We start from the raw sequence: 20,191 nt of genomic DNA on the forward strand, positions 1-20,191 counted from the left end.
ATTATTTTTTTAAAACATAGAAAAAACAATATATCTATTTAATAGAAAAATATAGATGATAAGTTTACTTTTAAATGCTATTATATGAATCAATCAACTATTGAAAAGATTTAGAGATGCTCATTTGCATGTATAAAGTTAATGGTGGTTCTTAAGTTCGTATATATGGGCTTAAATATTTTTCAACAAGGAAGCATTTTAAAATTGATGGGCCTTTAGGATAATATAATTCTGTAATAGTTGGACGCTTCGAGCCATAATCAGTAACGTAGAAGAGAGTGGTCACGTGGCAGTTTCTCATTGGAGAAAGTGTGTCACTCCCCGTGAAATTACTGTTCAGCCACTGAGGAGTGAGAGTAATTATTAATTTAAGAAAATAGAACAAAAAATGAAAAAGAATATTCCGAAAGTTCTCTGAAAAGTCATCGGAGACAAAGACAGAGGAGGAGAGGAGAGAGCGATTCTTCGTCGCAGGGGAAGTTTTCGTTAATGGCGGTTTCCTTCTGATCATTCCCCTCTGGAGCCGTGTAATTTCTCTTCTCTGCCGAACGCATTCATTTCTAGGTCTAGATCATGTTAATTTTTGTTAGTACGGAAGCTAGATCTAACGCGATTGAAATAATGTCGTTATGTGAATTAAGTAGGATGCATCGTTTTTGATTTTCGAAGTGAAAATCACACTCGATTAGATCTTGGGGTCTCTCATGCGCTGTGTGTGAATTTGATTTGGTTATAGGGAATTTAATTTTCATTCGGTAGGTGAAGAGAATCATCCGGAATTAAATACATTTTCTATTTTTTCTCAGGAGATTTGATTGTGGTGGAAACTTCTTGTGACAGCTCTACTCATCACCGACTGAGAAAGTTTGAAGAAGCTGGGATCGAAGATATTGATTGATTCAGAGGGTTTTGTTCTAACGTTTGGGTGAAGATTTGTAGTGTATATCGAAAATTCAGCGTCCAAGTTCTGGGGGTGAGTTGCCCCATAGCACTGGTTTTACGTCTCAGCCTGTAGTCCGGAGGGCTAACTCGGCTCAAAACATGATGATGGATGAAGATGTTGAGCAGGCCAGTCTGATGTCTTTCAATGACAGGCCCAGGGCTTTTCCCAACATGCGTAGTAAAACCTACAGTCCGCTGGTTAGTGCTTTTTTTTTATTGTTTGCGTCAGATCATTACGATTCTGTAAATGTTATTTCTTTTAGCTTTTTTTGATTCCTGGTTGTAAAAAGTTCGTTTTTTGTGTGTGTGCAGATATTTCGGATTCTTAGGAAATTGAATGTTCGTGTTGTTTCAATAATTCTACTGCTGTGCTTTGGAGCGATCTTTTACATGGGAGCTAGTACCTCTCCTATCATCTTGTTCGTCTTCATAGTATGCATCTTCAGCTTCCTCTTGTCAATATATCTAACCAAGTGGGTTTTAGCGAAAGATGAAGGGCCTCCAGAGATGGTTCAGGTAAAAGCTCACTCAATTTATGTGGTGCTAATCATGATGTTGGCTTCTTCTTTTTTGTTCCCATTTAATTCTAATTTGTGAGGTGATTCTCTTACTTTTTCTTAGATATCAGATGCTATACGTGATGGAGCTGAAGGGTTCTTCAGAACGCAGTATAGTACTATATCCAAGATGGCCATCTTGCTAGCTTTTGTGATTCTTTGCATATATCTATTCCGTAGCTTGACTCCCCAGCAAGAGGCTGCTGGTTTAGGAAGGTGAATATGCATGATTACACAAGATACGTTTAATCCATTTTTTTAGTTATGAATGATACTTAGCTTATATAACTGTTTGCTGTAGGGCGATGTCTGCTTATATTACTGTTGCCGCATTTCTTTTGGGGGCGCTATGCTCAGGTATTGCTGGATATGTTGGAATGTGGGTGTCAGTCCGTGCTAATGTGCGGGTTTCCAGTGCTGCTAGACGATCTGCGAGAGAGGCATTGCAGGTTCTTTCTAATTTTTTTTTTTTTTGCACGACGTACACCAATCACCAAATACTAACAAGGATATATAATGCAGATAGCCGTTCGTGCTGGTGGGTTTTCAGCCCTGGTTGTTGTTGGTATGGCTGTGATTGGTATCGCTATCCTTTACTCTACGTTTTATGTTTGGTTGGGAGTGGATTCACCAGGCGCAATGAGTGTTAATGACCGTAAGTCCTCTGTTCTGTTTGTTATGAAAGTTAATTACATTTTCATCTCGTCTGCATATGCTATACATCATCGTACGGACCTCAAAAGATTATTTTTATTTTTTCAAAGGATCATTTTCAGTGACATTGTCTTGATTATGTTAGGACCTGTGTTGAGCAGTCAACCCTATATACTCAACCAGAAACGATGTCATATACTCATTGCTGAAAGCTGTATATTTTCCATGATCTATTGGCTTGTTAGATTTATCGGTTGATTTTTTTCTATATCTTTACAGTGCCTCTTCTTCTCGTGGGATATGGTTTTGGTGCTTCGTTTGTCGCTTTATTTGCTCAGTTGGGTGGTGGAATATACACTAAGGGAGCTGATGTCGGGGCAGATCTCGTCGGAAAAGTTGAGCAGGGTATTCCCGAGGATGATCCTCGAAATCCTGCTGTTATTGCTGATTTGGTACTCCATCTTTTTCCTTTTTGCCTCTCACTTTCACATTTTCTGTGTATGTTTAGTGTACACTCTGCAGTATAGCCGTCAAATTCAAAATCTTAAAAAGTAAATATTTTCATTTTCTTGTAGGTTGGAGACAATGTGGGGGACTGTGCTGCCAGAGGTGCTGATTTATTTGAAAGTATAGCTGCAGAAATTATCAGTGCTATGATACTAGGTGGAACAATGGCTAAGAAGTGCAAAATTGAAGGTTTGTAGGAGATCCCTCTTTAAAGTTACTTCTCACATGAAATATATCTGATATATGGTTCGTTGGAGACTTATGCTGATAAAATCAAAACGACATCTAGGATTATAATTTGAAATGTAGAGAACTTAAGATCGTAAAGTTCAACTTGTTGTCGGAAACATAAGCTACGATATATGGTATAGAGTTTATAGCTTTGAATATTGTTGTATGAATCTGAGTAAGGATGGTGTTAAAATTGAAGGAAGACTACTTTTCATGTCATCTTTATTGTTAGTGACACTTCACTTGACTGCGTCAAGTTTATAAATATAATCACCTGCCTTCTAGCAATTTGAAGTTAGGAGCTAAATGATAAAATATGTGCTTACTTGAACTTTTATCTATTACGCAGATCCATCAGGCTTTATCCTATTTCCTCTAGTTGTTCATTCTTTTGACTTGGTAATATCATCAATTGGTATATTATCAATCAAGGGAACACGTGATGCTAGCGTTAAATCTCCGGTGGAGGATCCAATGGCTGTACTTCAGAAAGGATATTCTCTGACTATCATATTGGCGGTTTTGACTTTTGGAGCGGTAATTTTGTCGACACTGACCATTTACTGTCTTTCTCCTTCTGTTTCTGTTGACAATCAATGGTGCTTCTTGTGTTTTTAATTCAAAATTCTCATTGATTTTATGCACACATGCACATCCGCGCTAGTGAAATCTCTTTATTTCTTTAATCTTCTTCTGACATCATCATTTATGTTTTGTAGTCCACTCGCTGGTTGCTTTACACTGAACAAGCTCCATCTGCATGGTTCAGTTTCGCGTTATGTGGGTTGGTTGGCATCATCACAGCGTATGCCTTTGTGTGGATATCCAAATATTATACTGACTATAAGCATGAGCCTGTTAGGACGTTGGCTCTCGCTAGCTCGACCGGTCACGGAACCAATATAATTGCTGGGGTCAGCTTGGGTCTAGAATCGACAGCTCTTCCTGTTTTGGTTATAAGTGTTGCTATAATATCTGCTTATTGGCTGGGCAATACCTCGGGACTAGTTGATGAAAACGGAATCCCCACTGGAGGGCTATTTGGAACAGCTGTTGCTACAATGGGAATGCTAAGCACTGCAGCTTATGTTCTTACTATGGACATGTTTGGGCCCATAGCTGATAACGCTGGTGGGATTGTCGAGATGAGCCAGCAGGTAAATGTCACATGATTGGTTCGAAAGGCTTCTCTGTCTTATATTTATACTCATTTAGATGTAATCATTGTCTCCTGTAGCCTGAAAGTGTCCGTGAGATCACGGATCTTCTTGATGCTGTTGGCAACACCACAAAAGCGACAACAAAAGGGTTTGCCATTGGATCTGCTGCACTTGCGTCATTCCTTCTTTTTAGTGCGTATATGGACGAGGTTTCAGCTTTTGCTAGTGTGTCTTTCAAAGAGGTAAATGTTATTTACAAACCTTTGTTGTATCCTCCTTCATGTTCAGACAGCTTCTCATGCGCATGGTCGAATCAAAACAGGTTGATATTGCTATCCCAGAAGTCTTCGTAGGTGGATTATTGGGTTCCATGCTTATTTTCCTCTTTAGTGCTTGGGCCTGCGCAGCAGTTGGTCGAACTGCCCAAGAGGTTGTTAACGAAGTAAGAAGACAATTTATTGAGAGGCCTGGCATAATGGTGAGCATAGTTTTCCATTTCGAGGGCTTTCTCGCTTCCTGTGTTTTTTTTGTCGTTGCTGACTAGCAAAAATAACCTCCTCTAACAGGAGTACAAGGAGAAGCCAGATTACAGTCGCTGTGTTGCCATCGTCGCATCTGCAGCTTTGAGGGAAATGATAAAGCCAGGGGCTTTAGCTATAGCATCACCCATTGTAGTTGGTAAGTTAATAATGCATGCTTCTTAGTCTGCTTATTCTTCGTGTACTAACTGGATCGAGAAGATTGTGACCTAAACAAACCTCTTGGACTCTCTCAGGTTTGGTATTCCGGGTCCTGGGATACTACACGGGACAACCCCTGCTGGGAGCTAAAGTTGTAGCTTCTATGCTCATGTTTGCAACAGTCTCTGGTATCTTAATGGCATTATTCCTAAACACAGCGGGTGGTGCTTGGGACAATGCAAAGAAATACATAGAGACCGGTGCACTCGGTGGCAAAGGAAGTGAAGCCCACAAAGCGGCCGTGACCGGTGATACGTAAGCATTTCACTTCAAAAAAAATCTCAATCAAATTTATATCCCCTTAATGGGGTTTTCTCATGAGCTTTCATTTGAAAAATTTGCAGTGTGGGAGATCCGTTCAAGGATACGGCTGGTCCTTCCATTCATGTGCTCATCAAAATGCTCGCCACTATAACTCTTGTCATGGCTCCGGTTTTCCTCTGAGAGAGAACCATTACACCTATGACCTATCCATCGCTGTTTGTTTGCACTAAAGACCATCTCTTGCACATAGACATAGAGATAGGGAGAGAGAGAGAAGAGAGACTGGTAATGATTATGAATGAGTCACATGGATTGTTGGTTTTGTGTGTTCATTTCATCTGAATAAATGAGATGTTTTTGTTTCTTGAGATTTAGTTACACTTTTAACAATTCTAGATACATTTTAATCACCACATCTTTGACTCTACGGATCTTCTTAACCCTCACTTACTAGATTTTATCTTTCTAGCACTCTATACTCTTGATTAATACATGTGTTCCTATATGGATCTTCTTGACCCTCACTCTACTAGATTTCATCTTTCTACCACTCCTTACTCTTGATTAATACATGAGTGTTACCATTCTATATAGGCTTTAAGAGAGGTACAACTTTTAATAATTTCAGTGAGTAAGAACTTAGCATTAATAGCCACAAAACAAAACACACACTTGTACACAAGAACAGTCCAAGTAAAAAACACTCTATCAGCTATATGAACAAATACAAACAAACAAAACTGAAGAAGCTCCAAAGACATCACCAAACTATCAAAGGAACTTGTAGCCTATATAATAATCTAAGAGTTTTCACTGTGAGTTTGATGAAGCTCTCCTAAACCCAAGAAATCAGCAGCAAACTCTTCATCGTTTTTGCCTAACATTTCCTGTAATGTACATTCTATGTTCCTCCCTTTGAGTACCCAAAACCGCGGTTTTATCCTCTTCTCCAGCGAGTAACTAAAATACCTCGGGTAATCTACTACCTCTCTCACCGGTTTCTCCATGCTCCTCACCAGAAACTCTAACTTCGGTCTAAGCACGTTGTCAATGCTGTATCCTAACAACGGTGAGAACTTACGTACCATGAAAGCAATCTCCCTCTCTGATATCCCAATCTCCATCAGGTACTTAAGCCTGTAAGATAACAAATGGTTTTATCAAGGCTCATGATAAAAAAAAAGGATTTCACTTAAGTTGATGAGAGATAGATACCGAGGAAGCACAGTTTTCTCTGCGTCGTATAAGAGAAACTCCGGATACTTCTTTATGATTCTTGGGAAATGAGTAGTGGAAACACCGAAACGAGTGAGAAAGCTGAGCTTCTTCTGCAGAGTTTTGTCAATGCTGCAGCCAAAAATCTCAGGGCATCTACATAGTATTTGACCGATGATCTCCTTTTCAAACCCCAAATCTTCCAGAAAGGCAACAACCTGTTTTACAAGATGAGCAATCATTTAAGGTAAAAAGGAACAATGAGTGAGAGAGTTAGTGGTTTCTTTTACCTTGAGAAACTCTTGTGGTTTATATAATAAAAGCTGAGGCCTCTTGGGTATAACCTTTCCCATCCTTTTATTTCTAACACCTAGTTTATCAAATTCCTTTATCATCAGCTTCATGTTACTCGTTGAGCAACCGAGGAGTAATGGCCATCTCCTTATTGCGTGGTCAATATCCGTTTTGAGCACCTAAGACAATGCAAAATCATACAAACACTGTCTGGTTAGAACTAATCATGGGGACAACAATGATAAACAGACAGCTTAACATAATATTTTAATTGCTGAGAACTGTTTTTCTATAGTCTTGAACCAAGCTTACCGATTCACTCTCTAGCAACGAGACGATACGTGAATAGTTTTCTTGTATGCTAGGTGAAAGAATCCACGGATACTTCATCAGCACTTTTCCAGAATCTTTATTCACCACACTAACCTGAATCAACATATCCCCATTTTGCAATTATCAGTAAACCACTCCATGATAATAATGTAGAATCAATCAAATAGCATATACCTTCTCCATAGCTGCGGCTACCCTTCTTTTCATCTCCTCAGTTTTGCTAAGCATGATAGGAGGGTACAATAAAAGCACCTTCCCCAAGCAATCTCTAGGAACACCAACGCTTTCAAGAAACTCTATCAAAGGCTTCATATCATTCTCTTCTGAAAGTAGAAGAAGCCGAGGGAACGACTCTATCAAAAACCTGAAAGACGCATCTACAGAGCCTAGCATGTCCAAGCCTCCACGCCTTGCTTCAATCTAAACCACATTTTAAACATCCATCTTACTCAAAAATGAGATGCTATTAACTGAGCAAAGAAGAAACAAACCTTTTCAAAAAAGGATAGAGTTTGCTGCACATCTTCATCAATGGGAATGGATAAGTAGAGCATCATTCGCCGTGCATAGGTTCCAACTAGACCGTTCTCATCACTGCCAGAAAAGAATATTTCCTTCAGGTACTTAACCTATAAAGACCAAATCCAAGAGATTCAGTACCAAATCCAAATCCATATCAACTTAATCAGACAACATTAGTAACTCCATTTTGATCAGTGTTTTAAAAATCGGTCTAGGCGGCACAAAACAATTTTTCCAAAACCGATTGTAAAAAGGCGTTCAAAAAATTGGTCCAGGTGCCCGTCTAGACAGTAACCACGCCAAACCACCATCTAACGATTTCTTGAACATTGATTTTGATTGAAAAAAAATCAGTCTGGATTCAAAAAATTGGTCCAGGTGCCCACCTAACAAGAATTACGCCTAACCACCACCTAGCGATTTCTTGAACATTGATTTTGACTAAAAAAATCAGTCTAGGGATTCAAATTGGTCCGGGTGCCCACCTAACAAGAATCACGCCTAACCACCACCTAGCGATTTCTTGAACCTTGATTTTGACTTAAAAAAAATCAGTCTACGAGTTCAAAAAAAAATGGGTCCGATTCTAAACAGTAATCACGCCTAACCACCACCTAGCGATTTCTTGAATATTGATTTTGAATTTAAAAAATCAGTCTAGGAGTTCAAAAAATTAGTCCACTGCCCATCTAACCAGCATTCACGCCTAACTACCACCTAACGATTTTGATGCAGAACCAATACTTCTTTCAACTACTGTATCCGTGATATTAGTTCTGCAATTTAGACAGAATGTAAATGAACTGAACAAGCTGTTGTTCTATACCTTATCGAGAACCTTTGGAAGTGATTCAGAGGAGACGTAGTGAGCCAAGTACATAGCGGAAGACAAACTCAAACCAAGACTCTCCAAGAAGGCAACTTTACCACCACCATCACCCTTCTGCTTCACCATGTAAACCACTTTCTCACTAAACCCTAAACCCTCATTCCCTTTCCACGAGTCCCACTCCTCCAAATCCCTAACGCCCTCTACGATCATCCTCGTGTACTTTGGACAATTCTGAGAGATAAAGTCTGAATCGGCTTCGGACAGACCAATCTCTTGTCGGAGAAACACTGAAATAGAGACCTGCGCGAGTGAGAGCTGGTCATCGTGGTTTGTCTGCGGAGAATCAGAGCTAGGTTTGGACTCTCCGTGGTGAAACGAGGCGGAGACGGAGACGCGGCCGCCGGACAAGGTTAAGCGACGAGGGGAGAAGAAGAGAGAGTTGGAATTAAAGTTAAGGGATTGTAAAGGAGGAGAAATCAATGTTATCGTTTCGTAGGTGTTGAGAGAAAGCTCCATTAACATGATGGAGAAGACAAAGACCAATACTTTGCTTCTACCCACATGAAGAAGAAGAAGAGAGTTATTATTACAGGGTTTATCTGAAGCTATCTGGGTTTTAATAACTAGCAGCTCCGGTTTACGCAAACCGGTCCGAACAATTGGGCTTATTAATGGGCCCTTACATTAATCAATTGGGATTATACAAAAACTCACAGTTTCAGATGAACTGGGTTTATGCCCTTCATGGGCCTGAATATGAGCCTATGTAATAAGCCGTAATTAAATACTTGATTTGATTATGCAACTCATAGTCTCAGATGAACTGGGTTTATACCCTTGATGGGCCTACATATGGGCCTGACAGTAAGACGTTATGTTCTCTAAGGCTCTCTACGCTAACTTCTTCTCCAAGCTTCTGATGAACCACCAAAGAAACTTGCTCTGCCTTTGTTTTCACTCCTGAAAAGCTTTTCTGTTTAACACTCAACAAGATGATTCGAAAGCTAGGACTGAGATTCTGCAGCTGGAGATTCCGGGTTCGATATGAACTGATCACTCTGCCAAAAAAAGATAAACATCAGACAAAAAACTTTACTAGCATTATCAGACCAAAACCTAAAAAGAAACTCACAGTTGATGTAATAATGGAGACTTGGCTAGTGTTTGGAGACTTTCCTTGGCTACCTGCATAGAACACACTTTCTAAACTCTCTTCACCAATATCTCTTAACCTATTGAGCTCAGGCAACAACTCTTTCCCAAGATCAGGTCTATCTTTTCTTCTCAACTCTGCGCACTGAAGCGCAAGCTTAGCTAAACACAAAGCTTCTTCCATTGGCCAGTCCGGTACTGCTGGATCAAGCATATCCTTTAACGTCCCTTCCTCTATCGCTTGCTCAACGTAATAAGCCAAACCCATTGGCTGTTTCGCCGTCAAGATCTGAAGAAGCATGATCCCTAGAGAGTACACATCTGACTTAACACCTAACATTCCTGTTTGTTGGTACTCAGGATCGATGTAACAGAACGTTCCTGCGGCTGATGTGACTCTGTACTGTGTAACGTTCTCCGCCACTGCGGGGACTAGTCTTGCTAGCCCCACGTCGCTGATCTTGCTCACGTAGTTGTAGTCTAGGAGGACGTTTCCTGGTTTGAGGTCTCTGTGGACTATTGGTTCGGGTTTGGTCTGGTGGAGGAAGAGGAGTCCTGTGGCTATCTCTGCAGCGATTCTGAAACGTAGCTGCCAAGTAATCGGCGGTGTGTTGCCTCTCATGAAGAGACGGTCTTCTAAGCTTCCTTTGGCCATGTATTCGTACACAAGGATCCCAAATTCTGGACAAGCTCCAAGAAGAAGCACCATGTTTGGATGTCTTATGCAGCTTAACACTTCAACCTGTAAAACATTAAACATATATAACTCTATTAATTAATAAGATGTGAACTATGATAATCTATTAATTTAAAGAGAATTTTTATTTAGATTTAGTTTTCTTTTAAATCTAGAAAAGAAAGAAAGAATATTTCATTCACTATATTAAATATTTGTTCAAATTTATAAATTTGAATTTCATCTATTTTTATTAGATTTTTTTGATATATATAGATTGAATGCATATCATACAATAATAAAATTTTACTTTTATAGTTGTTCAATAAAACTAAATATAAAATTAGAGGTGAAATTCATTTTGAAAATAATAAACAACAAAATGCTTTGTGAATGTTGATATGATATAGTAATTATTAATTTATGATTTTAATAGAACCATATATTTACATAAGATTTTTTTAAAAAATATTATTATCTTATTATCTTAGTAGTGTATTTCTACTATATTTTCGTAAATTAAGATGAAAACATACTTGTAAGATTGTGTTTTTTTATTACCTCTTTCTGAAACTGTGATCTTCCTTGAGCTGCATCAGGGCGTAAGACTTTAACAGCAACACTTGTGTGATCAAGATAGCCTCTAAAGACAGGACCATAACCTCCTTCTCCAACCTTTCGAGACTCATCAAAGTTTGAAGTGGCTTCTTCTATTTCTTCAACTGTGTACTTCCTATACCTAACAAATCCATGAGAGAATGAATCTGGATCCTTCAGTGCCTTCATCTCCACGTTAACTCTCCTCTTAGATTCAACTTCTGCTAGTCTCTTTGCAGCTTCTGCAGCTTCCAATGCTGCTTTAGCTTTAGCTCTCTCCTTCTCCACTATTGACATTGCTGCCTCCTCTGAACTCTTTGCTTCTTCCAACCTTCTTTCCTCTTCTGTTCTCAGCTTCTGCAGTGCACTTGCCTAAAAAAGAACTTAGGATTGAGTAAACAGAACCAAAATAAAGTTTCAGATGCTTATATATTACCTGTTGTCTTGCACTTAAAGCTTCTTTGCAGGCAGTACTATACATATCCATGGTTTGTTTTAGCTCTAGACGCAGCCTCTTCATTTCAGCTTCAACATCATCCTGAAACAACAACACAAAACACACATAATCTAAGCAAACCTTCTAAATGAAGTGAAGGGTCTTGAGTTACTAACCACGCTTTGAGATGAATATGAAGATGTTCCACCACTCTCTTCAGAGAATGTTGTAGATGAATCATTAGGGAAACCAGGATCACTAAACTTGATCCCCAAGCGATGTGACCCAATGCTTTGCTCTGAGCTTGTTGAGATTCTTGAGCTTCTTCCAGACTCAGGAAAGTCAAGTGTGAAGGAAGAGCGGTCAACGCTTGGTCTCCCTGAGCTGATGAAGGAGATGTCATGAGATTCTCTATGTGAAGATGGGCTTATGAATGATAGGTCACTATCTGAATCATATAAGTCCCCATAAGGTTTAACTTGTCGTCTCCCTAACGGTGACCTACAAAAAAAAAAACAGAACATAAGTCTCTAAATCTTTTAGAGTAAACAAACCATAAGACATCAGTTATGTTACTACCTTGTAGTGTCTGCTTCAGCTGATTTGCTTGGCCTAGATGGTGTACTAACTGCAGAGTGGCTATGGTCTGAAGGAGTAACAGGCTGCTGATTTTCATATTCAGATGACTTCATTGAGCTTTTAAAAGGAGCAGGACGAGTTGCATTTCTCACTGAAGCAATCTTTCCTTTTGAAATGACATAAACATTGCAGAAGTCTGGAGCTGATTTTGACACAGTTGTTGGCAAATCTGTTTTGAATCGTCTACTCAAACATGATGATGACATGATTTATATTCAGACATATTGTTACAAAAATCTGAAAGAAGGAAGAATAATAATATATATATACTGTAATAATACCTCATGAAGCTATTACGTGAAGGGGCTCCAACGACTAAGTTTTCGATTCCAGAAGTTGAAACATGTTCGATAATAGCTCTCACTTTGTCTGCATCTTCAAGTAATACGTTTTGACAATTTATCTGCTCCAAGAAAGTGTTAAGAAAACCCTTAAAAGGTCAAAAGAAAATTTGATTCTGCTAAACTTGTCTGAATACCTCTTTGCGAGAACAATAACAGTGGAAGGAAACAAAGAGATCTTTCGCTATCTTGTCCCCTTGCTGTGCATCTTCAATATCTGAAAAAACAAACTTGCCGTGATAAACACGCGAGAAGAAACCCTAAAATGGTGAAAATAGTTTCATGGTGAGTGTGAGAACTAGAGTTAGAACCTGAAGAAGAATGGGATTTGGAGAGGACATGAATAAGAGAAATGGTTTGGCCTCGAGAGGCAAGATTCTCTATTGTCCATCTAAGAGCATGTTGGCTTCCTTTGTCTTTGTCTATTGCAACTGCAACTGAGCCACTTCCTGTTTCTTTCTTTCCTCCATTGTTTGCCTTTGGTAGCCACATGATTCTTCCCTTTATGTTTCTTGTGTACCAAGGAAGATAACCTAATCTCTTTTCTCTTGAGTCGTTAAGATAATAACTTCACTTTGATTGGTCAACGATTCTTTATGGATGAAACAAATGAATGGGTTCAAGGTTTTCCTCTTTTTCTAATGGTGTTGTTATTTAAGGGTTTTATTTTTGGCTTATAATCTAATTTCAGAAGAGAAATTTTTTTTTTTGTGGTTTATCTTCTTTTTTTTTGTTTCAACGTGTTGAATATTGAAATAATGTAACAAATGGTCTAAATTTGAAGATCTTTATCACTTCTTTAATCACCTCTTGAAACTTGCCTTGCAACGGACGGTAGATAAAAACTACTTTCTAGAACATTAATTTCTTTCAATGTTATGATTCTTTTACTACAACATTTGTAACATTTTGCATATTATTGCATATAAAAGAAATCTTATAATAGGTTTCTTCTGGAGTTGGATGATAGATAATTAAGAGACAAAGAAGAGATTACTTGTTGGTGGAAGTCATTGAAAAAGATTTTGGTTAATCTTGTTTACATACATATTAACATATAGTAGTAAAATACGTACATATAAACTAAAGATCCAAACAAGATCATTAGTTTGCTTATTAGTAGAAAACTCCAACCATTTGCATATAAATAATAGCTTATAAGCAAAAGTGACCCTTTGATTTTGAGAAGTTATGATGATGAATCTTCTTCTTATCTTCTCTCTTTACAAGGCTTTTCATATGGCAATGAAACTAGTCTACTATACTCTGCGAGCGCCCACACTGGGAAGATGTTTCTGTAAGCTGCATAGTGTAACAAGCAGGTCTTCATGAAAGCTCCAGTTATCTCCTGTGAAATATACAAATTTGTGCTCTTAGAATTTAAAAATTCATACATTTAAGCTAGCAAAACCATGTGACTTGAAAGATTTAGTTTGCATCCATTCAAGTATAATAAGTCTTTCAAATTGAAGAACCACATCAGTCTAAGTGTGTTAAATGTCTAAGAACCAAAAAATATATTAGACATGGGATAGTACTTATTGTTAAGCTTCTACATAATCTTTTGAGTGGTTTTATGTTAACTTTGTTTGATGCTTTAAGAAGTACCTGCTGAGGAAAATCACCGTTCTCTAGTTGGGAGTTGATTAATAGTTTTGCAGCACGGTGAAGAGGAGTGGGATCTCTCTCAGCCTGTAATGTGAGATTTAGAAGAAACAATTCAATATAACCAATATCTTCCCTATGGTGAAGAAGAAAAAAATTATTAGCATGTCAAGATTCTGAACCTGTCCTGCATGAAGCAGACCCATCATTGCCCAAGAGGTTTGCACCAAGTTTGTTTTCTCCCCTTCACTTGGAATGTATCTCTGCACACCAAACCATATTATATATACATGTTTCTTGAAACTTCATAACGCATACATTGCAATAGTACTTGGTGATGATACCTTTTTGGAGCATGACAAGTAGCTTTCACCCCAACCTCCATTATCTTTCTGAATAGTGAGAAGGAAATGAACTCCCTTACGCATAGCCAAACAGTTACTATACGTCTTTCCAGCAGCTGCTAGGCCTCCCAAAGCAAACCATGTACTGTATGTGAAGCAAACTCCCCAACTTCCATACCTATCAATAAAAAAAAATTGTTGGTGTTAACAGTTCCAACTTGCCTAAAAAAGCTAATATATAATAATTTACCATGAACCATCAAGCATCTGTATGTTCTCTATGTATTGCACAGCTTTCTTGATGGAACTGTTGATCTCTTCTGTCCTGTGATCTGGATATAGTTGCTTGAAAAGAATCAAAGCTTGGATTGTTGATGAAGTACACTCATTGTATTCATGCTCAACAACAATGTCAGCAAAAAACTCTGTAGGGTTTAGCAACTGGATAAACAAGAAAGAAACAAGAGTGAGATTATTTCAAAAGCCTTGTGATGTAATAAGATCTTGATGGGGACTTAGTTCTTACTTCCAACCATTCTTGTCCACGTGCAGGCTCCCAAGCAGTCACACCTCCATTTTTACTCTGCATCAAGAGAAAATTAACATAAAAACTCTCATCATGAAGCAGCATTATGAGTTAAGTGTGTTCTGTATGATATAAAATCTCACCTGTAGAGACAGTAAGATAGTAACAGACTCATATAAATGTTCAGGGTCCATTTTGGGTCCAACAATGTCAGGTGGCATCATGGAGAGCAACAGGCAACACTGTAAAGCAAGATCAGTGAGCTGACCTATTACAGTAAGTGAAATATTCAGACTAATCAAATCACCTTCAATCCTTCAGCTGTGCAATCAGAAGCTTGCCATCCATGATCCCTATCAGAGAAAGTCCATGACCCTTTGGAGATATGACGGTGCATGCTATTGAAGTCAGACGAAGGGTTGTCTCTAACCTTCAAAAACCTCAGTTTAGTAAGTTATGATCAATTTAAAGTCATTACTGTAAAGGATATCAAACCTGAGAATACTTAAAGAAGTCATGTCCTCTCCTGAGTACGTCAGGGATCTCACTACAGAGATTACTTGCGAGTAAAGCTTGGAGGGCAAACCCTGAATCCCATAACTGACTTCCAAAGCTCTGGAAAAAATATGTTTCTCATAGATTACTTGCAAGTCAAGCTTTAGATTCTAAACCCTAGCTGTTACCTGCATTTTCATCCCATCTTCTGCAATCCACAAGTAATCAGAAACCCTCAAAAGATGTTTCTTGAAATGAACTCCATTAGGGTTTTCAACCCAACACGCAAGCATGCATAATGCCTTCATATAAAAAAAACAGAGGTTTTCAGGTAACTTGAATAAAAAGTCTTTGAGTAGACTGTATTTGTTTTACCTTTTCAACACATCCAATGGTGATATAACGGCTATTTTCATCTTCATAATGTATATGTTTCATTGCCACATCAAGAGCTTTTTCCCTAAGAAGCTTGTTCAATGGCCAACATGTAAGAAAAGGCTCTGCGAACATGTAAAGGCAGTCCCATATAACATTTTGAACCAGTGGACGAGGATAGTATGCATCTTCCTGAGTAAAAAAGTGGAAAGTTTTCTGTGAGTTTCTATTTAAAGAAAGAACAATGACTGATCAAACCTGTGCACATAGATGACGTGCTCTATTCCAGTTTATTTCTGCATAAGGTTGTAAGTATATCTCTTCACGTAGTTGCAAAATAAGAGGACTTATTGGACCAACAAATCTCTTCCCGTATAGATAAGACATTGGCATGTAAACCAACCGGCAGTAACACCACATTTTTGCTGCATAAGTTTATTGAATTTAGATCAAACTAAAGTTAAGAAAAGTCTTATAATGTAAACACATGGCTAAACCTGGATGTATAGGAAGACATGAAGGTAGGATCCAAAACTCTGGAGGCATGGGGTTGCTTCCTGACCAATCAAAGACACCGAGTATCTACAAACGTTTAACAAAAAATTAAAGCAACCTTCTTTGAATCTTTTTTTGGCTAATAATTGAAATCTGTATTTTTTACCGAAAGCCATGTTTTGCCCCAAGATGGTATATATGTTGCACCACCATGGCCAAGAATCCATTCCCTGGCACGTTTGCATGCGTTCCCAGGTCCTTCATTTGGACCTTCTCCAAGTATGCGCAAGCATATGTAGTTTAATGTGGTGCAGAACATGGTGCTGTGGCCTTCTATGTGTAGTCCCCATCCACCATCTTCATTCTGCACAAACAAAAATATGATAAAAGTGAGTGAAAAGAGTTTAAAAAGTAGCATAAGAGGTTCGTTTTGGAAGATGTACTTATGCCGGTCTTGCTCATAGACAAGTGAAACATTGACTTGTAATCTCTAAAATTAAAGAAGTGATTTATATAAACACATGCTTCCAAATTTATATAATTTTTAATTAAAATTTTTACTAAATTGTCTATAACTGTCAATGGGTCTATGAAAAACTTATGCCGGTATATCTACTGTCACCAGATATTCACCGGAGGATCTCTCGACGATGCGCTTATCTATTGTCTATAATTGTCTATAACTGTCAATGTACCTGGTGACAGTAGATATACCGGAGGATCTCTCGACGATGCGCTTTAGTGAATATCTCATGTAAATGTCCAGTGACGAATAGACAGAATACTAGTGGAGGAAGGAAGAACAATGGACCAGCATTTTCAGCAGGCCAGTGTCCATCACTTGCTTGCAATGACGATAAGAAACTGACTCCTCTCCTTAACGCTTTTGAAGCTGCTTCGCTTGTGATTTTCTTGGCGTCTTCAACCTTCACCGGAGGTATAGCTTGCTTGAATTTCTTCTCCTTCAAGAACTGTAACAGTCATTCAATGGGTCAAGGACAAAGCGAAACAGCAGGATGTGCATCTAAGAAAATCACTATGCCACCCAGTCACTGAAACCGGTAATTATTCCCGGTAAATAGAACCGGTAAGAAGTTTAATTTTGAGAAAGATTGAATAAGATAACTATCTTGTATATTCTTTGAGTTGTATACTTTTTTATTTTATATAATAAGGTAAACGGTTCTGGCATTTAAGGGTTAGCCAAAAACTAAAAATATGGACCTAACTCATAATCACGTTTTTTAGCCAGTTGCATGTTTTACAAGAACAATGGGATTTATATATGGGGACCCTTATATATGCCCTTTTATTTTAAAACTAAAAAGTTTTGTATCTTTCTGAAATCGTACCCGAGTCCTGCTAGAGGATTGGATTATTGTGTAATATCATAGAATTATCGTATACATTTAGACATAAATTAGATGTGCATTGCAGATAGAATAAACCAAAATGTATAGCTTGTAATGATCATATAAGTTGGACTTGACACTAAAGATTGGGTATGAAAAATCGCCAGTGATTCATAAACGATTGTAATTATGAATTTCATAAGTCATAACAATTGAATTTTTATAGATATCCAAATATTAAAAAGTTGTTCAAGAATTTTATAAGTGTTCATTATACAATGTTTTCAGCTCTATATTCTTGTTTTGCCAATCTTACTTTCAATCTATAAAATATAGTTGACAAAAAAGAGAGAAATAATTAAATACCTGCATACGCCATATTAGGTCGCTACTAGCTTTAACCCGAAAACGATTGTCAAAAAAGAATCGGCGAGCTTCATCGACGGCAGCTCGTTCCTCCGATGAACCGGCGTCCGGATCAAACTCCCATGTCTGCCGTCCGAGGAAGTTGTTGGTGCTGAACAAGTAGGGCTCCTCTTTGTTTCCCTTTGCTATCTTCAACTTCCACATTCTTTAGATTCTGATTGATTATTAATCTAATAAAAATAGGTAAAAAAATTGCATATTTATATGCAGATGCACGTAATATATGTGGAGAAAAGAAGAGAAGTAGTTTAAATTGAATTGATTTACACGTCCACACATACATAATTCGTTGTGAGGTTTTCATTTAATTATTGATTAATTTATAAGTTTGAGAAAACATAAAACCTAAACAAAATTTGCAAATGATTATTAGTCTTTAACATTTTATTTTACGTGAAATGTTTTGAGCCATTATCTAGAATTTTCATTTGTGAACTTTTTAGACGAAAAGGTTAATATATTTTGAAACTTTTGGAATTTTTTTTTTAAGATTAAAACTTTTGGAAGTTTGAGGTTGGATTGTAATATGTGAATCCTCTTCTGCCCGAGTTTTTGGATGTTTTGTGTGTGTGTGTCAGTGTCTCTTTAGTGGATCAAGAAAATCACGGAAATCCTAAAAAGGTTAAGATGCTAATCACGGAAAACTGCCCACCACAGTTTTCTGAACTCCGCGGTAGCCTTTCTTCTGGAGGGAGAGGCTACCGCGGAGTTCGACTGGAGAAAAACTGTGTGGAACCTCAAGATTGCTCCAAAGGTTAAGATGTTCACCTGGAAGAGTCTGAAGGGAATTCTCCCGGCTGGAGAAGTTTTACTCGGCCGCCATATAAATGTCAATCCGGCCTGTAAGAGATGCGGGAACTCGGAATCTATCAATCATCTTATTTTCCATTGTCCGTTTGCTCGCGAAGTGTGGAAACTTGCTCCGCTGGATGGAAGCTTTGGAATTAGCGGATTGACAGATTTGAGAGCTGACTGGAACGACTTGCATAGGCTTGGTTGCCTTCCCCCGACAGGCCTAACGTCCTCGCCCCTGGTGCCCTGGATTCTTTGGGCTCTGTGGAAGGCTCGTAACAGACTTGTTTTTGAGAACTTTGCAGGGAGGCCGGCAGACGTTTTATCTCAAGCTATAGTGTTAGCTAAGGAATGGTCTGTAGCGCAGGACAAAAAAGAAGCAATCAGACAGATAATTCCCCAACCCCTCCCTCGTGTAGCTGAGACTGTCGCAAGGTCTGATGCTGCGTGGTCGGCGGTAACCAAGAGTGCGGGGCTTGGCTGGGTCGTGGTGACCCGAGAACAGAGGAATCTGTTGAAGCTAGGAATCTCCTTCACCCCATCAGCGCTCGTTGCTGAAGCCCTTGCCATGAAGGAAGCGATGATGACGTGCTGTAGGCTGGGTGTAAAGGACGTGAGATTTGAGTCAGACTCACGATTGCTGATTAATGCCATCATCGGCAAGGACCCTCTGTTGGAGATCTACGGAGTGGTGGAGGATATCCACATTCTTTCTAACGCTTTTGATGTGTTTAGTTTTGCTTGGTTGTCGCGAGAGAGAAATGGTGAGGCTGATATGTTAGCCAAAAATGCTTTAAGTTTGTATGAACAAGGGGTGGTTGTGGCTTCCTTAATGCCCCCACCAAACTAATTTATGAATGCATGTGTTTTGTGACAAAAAAAAAAAAACTATTATACTTGACTATTTTATTGTTTTTTTTTGAACTATGAACTATTTTATTGTTGTATTACATTTGTTTGCATTTGCACATTCTTGTATTTTTAGGTTTGTTTTCTTTTTCTTTTCTTTTTTTGCTAAAAATAACGTTTTCCAAACAAGTGTTTTTCCAAATGAACAAAGATCAATGGTAAACGCAAACTTGAACTACTGCAATCCCCCAAAGCTGTGCATGGAAGATCTAAGGTTTATTAAGTCTCACTTACAGAGGATCTTATACACTTGCTCTAATAAGAATTTCGAGTGAAAATCCAAAATAGCAAAAATAAGATAGACCGTCGCCTAACTGTTGCTTGAGACTCAAGTGGTTATCAGATGCCGACTCCCATACCTACGAAATCTGTTCTTTCAAAATTTATATGTTCAAAATGATCCACTGCATGTGAATATAATCGAGATGGATCGACTTCATCTTCTAAGCTTGTTTTCATCATATATAGATCTTTGCTTGTCACGTTTCGCTTCGTTAGAAAACAAAAAGGAACGTCACACTTCAAAAGTAATTTGCATGTGTGGGGTTTAAGCCAACGCAACCTTATATATGTATATCTAATTCATACTGGTTGGTGGCTGAATATGTGGCTTGTGAAGCAAGTAATATTTCATGTGACATATTCGTACGAGAAGCATCCTGACTTGGCAGTTACTACCTAAAGGCGCCAAAGTTCATCTTGCGCAAGCGCTATTCCATATTCACCACTGAATAAAAAATAGAATTGTTGTTTATCGGTTGTTACGTGAGTATCAATGAA

General features: G+C 38.4%; 3 protein-coding genes and 1 pseudogene across 6 annotated transcripts; 1 reads left to right on the forward strand and 3 right to left on the reverse strand.

Annotated features, from left to right (window-relative positions):
* Positions 1–353: 353 nt before the first annotated feature.
* On the forward strand, positions 354–5,480 carry LOC106354660 (pyrophosphate-energized membrane proton pump 2). Of its 2 annotated transcripts, none has more exons than XM_013794655.3 (15): positions 354–527; positions 807–1,140; positions 1,255–1,458; positions 1,564–1,715; positions 1,801–1,948; positions 2,022–2,154; positions 2,433–2,605; positions 2,729–2,849; positions 3,241–3,428; positions 3,611–4,048; positions 4,129–4,293; positions 4,374–4,529; positions 4,618–4,729; positions 4,827–5,046; positions 5,136–5,480. In XM_013794655.3, the coding sequence occupies exons 2-15, from the start codon at positions 1,042–1,044 to the stop codon at positions 5,233–5,235; spliced, it is 2,409 nt and encodes an 802-aa protein (XP_013650109.1). In that variant the 5' UTR covers positions 354–527; positions 807–1,041; the 3' UTR covers positions 5,236–5,480. The 2 variants fall into 2 exon arrangements, with proteins under 2 accessions (XP_013650109.1, XP_013650110.1); XM_013794656.3 differs by having other exon boundaries at positions 391–527; positions 841–1,140.
* A 166-nt stretch (positions 5,481–5,646) lies between these two features.
* On the reverse strand, positions 5,647–8,888 carry LOC106354661 (transcription termination factor MTERF2, chloroplastic). Its single transcript, XM_013794657.3, has 7 exons — positions 8,246–8,888; positions 7,389–7,526; positions 7,072–7,317; positions 6,877–6,990; positions 6,561–6,743; positions 6,271–6,488; positions 5,647–6,192 (listed from the first exon to the last, which is right to left on the reverse strand). The coding sequence occupies exons 1-7, from the start codon at positions 8,771–8,773 to the stop codon at positions 5,856–5,858; spliced, it is 1,764 nt and encodes a 587-aa protein (XP_013650111.2). The 5' UTR covers positions 8,774–8,888; the 3' UTR covers positions 5,647–5,855.
* A 367-nt stretch (positions 8,889–9,255) lies between these two features.
* Positions 9,256–12,828, reverse strand: LOC106357364 (annotated as a pseudogene).
* A 243-nt stretch (positions 12,829–13,071) lies between these two features.
* On the reverse strand, positions 13,072–19,323 carry LOC106354659 (camelliol C synthase). Of its 3 annotated transcripts, none has more exons than XM_048736399.1 (17): positions 18,479–19,323; positions 17,651–17,880; positions 16,628–16,894; positions 16,099–16,296; positions 15,935–16,019; positions 15,696–15,862; positions 15,438–15,629; positions 15,251–15,364; positions 15,063–15,182; positions 14,875–14,997; positions 14,711–14,809; positions 14,568–14,624; positions 14,292–14,482; positions 14,042–14,219; positions 13,880–13,960; positions 13,701–13,784; positions 13,072–13,440 (listed from the first exon to the last, which is right to left on the reverse strand). In XM_048736399.1, the coding sequence occupies exons 2-17, from the start codon at positions 17,852–17,854 to the stop codon at positions 13,303–13,305; spliced, it is 2,298 nt and encodes a 765-aa protein (XP_048592356.1). In that variant the 5' UTR covers positions 17,855–17,880; positions 18,479–19,323; the 3' UTR covers positions 13,072–13,302. The 3 variants fall into 3 exon arrangements, with proteins under 3 accessions (XP_048592356.1, XP_048592355.1, XP_048592354.1); XM_048736398.1 differs by having other exon boundaries at positions 16,628–16,903; positions 17,651–17,864; positions 18,479–19,320; XM_048736397.1 differs by having other exon boundaries at positions 16,628–16,903; positions 18,479–19,320.
* Between the last annotated feature and the right edge of the window lie 868 nt (positions 19,324–20,191).

The sequence above is a fragment of the Brassica napus genome, chromosome A7, assembly GCF_020379485.1.
Source record: "Brassica napus cultivar Da-Ae chromosome A7, Da-Ae, whole genome shotgun sequence".
Classification (NCBI taxonomy): Eukaryota; Viridiplantae; Streptophyta; class Magnoliopsida; order Brassicales; family Brassicaceae; genus Brassica; species Brassica napus.

What these genes read in the sequence shown, in the direction of transcription:
- LOC106354661 (XM_013794657.3), bottom strand. Translation starts at nt 8,773, where the DNA reads ATGTTAATGGAGCTTTCTCTCAACACCTACGAAACGATAACATTGATT. An exon ending in TTCCAAAGGTTCTCGATAAG is followed by an intron (nt 7,527 to 8,245) that starts GTATAGAACAAC and finishes TGGTCTTTATAG; the next exon opens with GTTAAGTACCTGAAGGAAAT. An exon ending in CGTTGCTAGAGAGTGAATCG is followed by an intron (nt 6,744 to 6,876) that starts GTAAGCTTGGTT and finishes GCATTGTCTTAG; the next exon opens with GTGCTCAAAACGGATATTGA.
- LOC106354659 (XM_048736398.1), bottom strand. Translation starts at nt 17,854, where the DNA reads ATGTGGAAGTTGAAGATAGCAAAGGGAAACAAAGAGGAGCCCTACTTG. An exon ending in CTATCTTACTGTCTCTACAG is followed by an intron (nt 14,625 to 14,710) that starts GTGAGATTTTAT and finishes CTCTTGATGCAG; the next exon opens with AGTAAAAATGGAGGTGTGAC. An exon ending in ACGGTGATTTTCCTCAGCAG is followed by an intron (nt 13,441 to 13,700) that starts GTACTTCTTAAA and finishes TATATTTCACAG; the next exon opens with GAGATAACTGGAGCTTTCAT.
- LOC106354660 (XM_013794655.3), top strand. Translation starts at nt 1,042, where the DNA reads ATGATGATGGATGAAGATGTTGAGCAGGCCAGTCTGATGTCTTTCAAT. An exon ending in CGCAATGAGTGTTAATGACC is followed by an intron (nt 2,155 to 2,432) that starts GTAAGTCCTCTG and finishes ATATCTTTACAG; the next exon opens with TGCCTCTTCTTCTCGTGGGA. An exon ending in CTGCTGTTATTGCTGATTTG is followed by an intron (nt 2,606 to 2,728) that starts GTACTCCATCTT and finishes ATTTTCTTGTAG; the next exon opens with GTTGGAGACAATGTGGGGGA.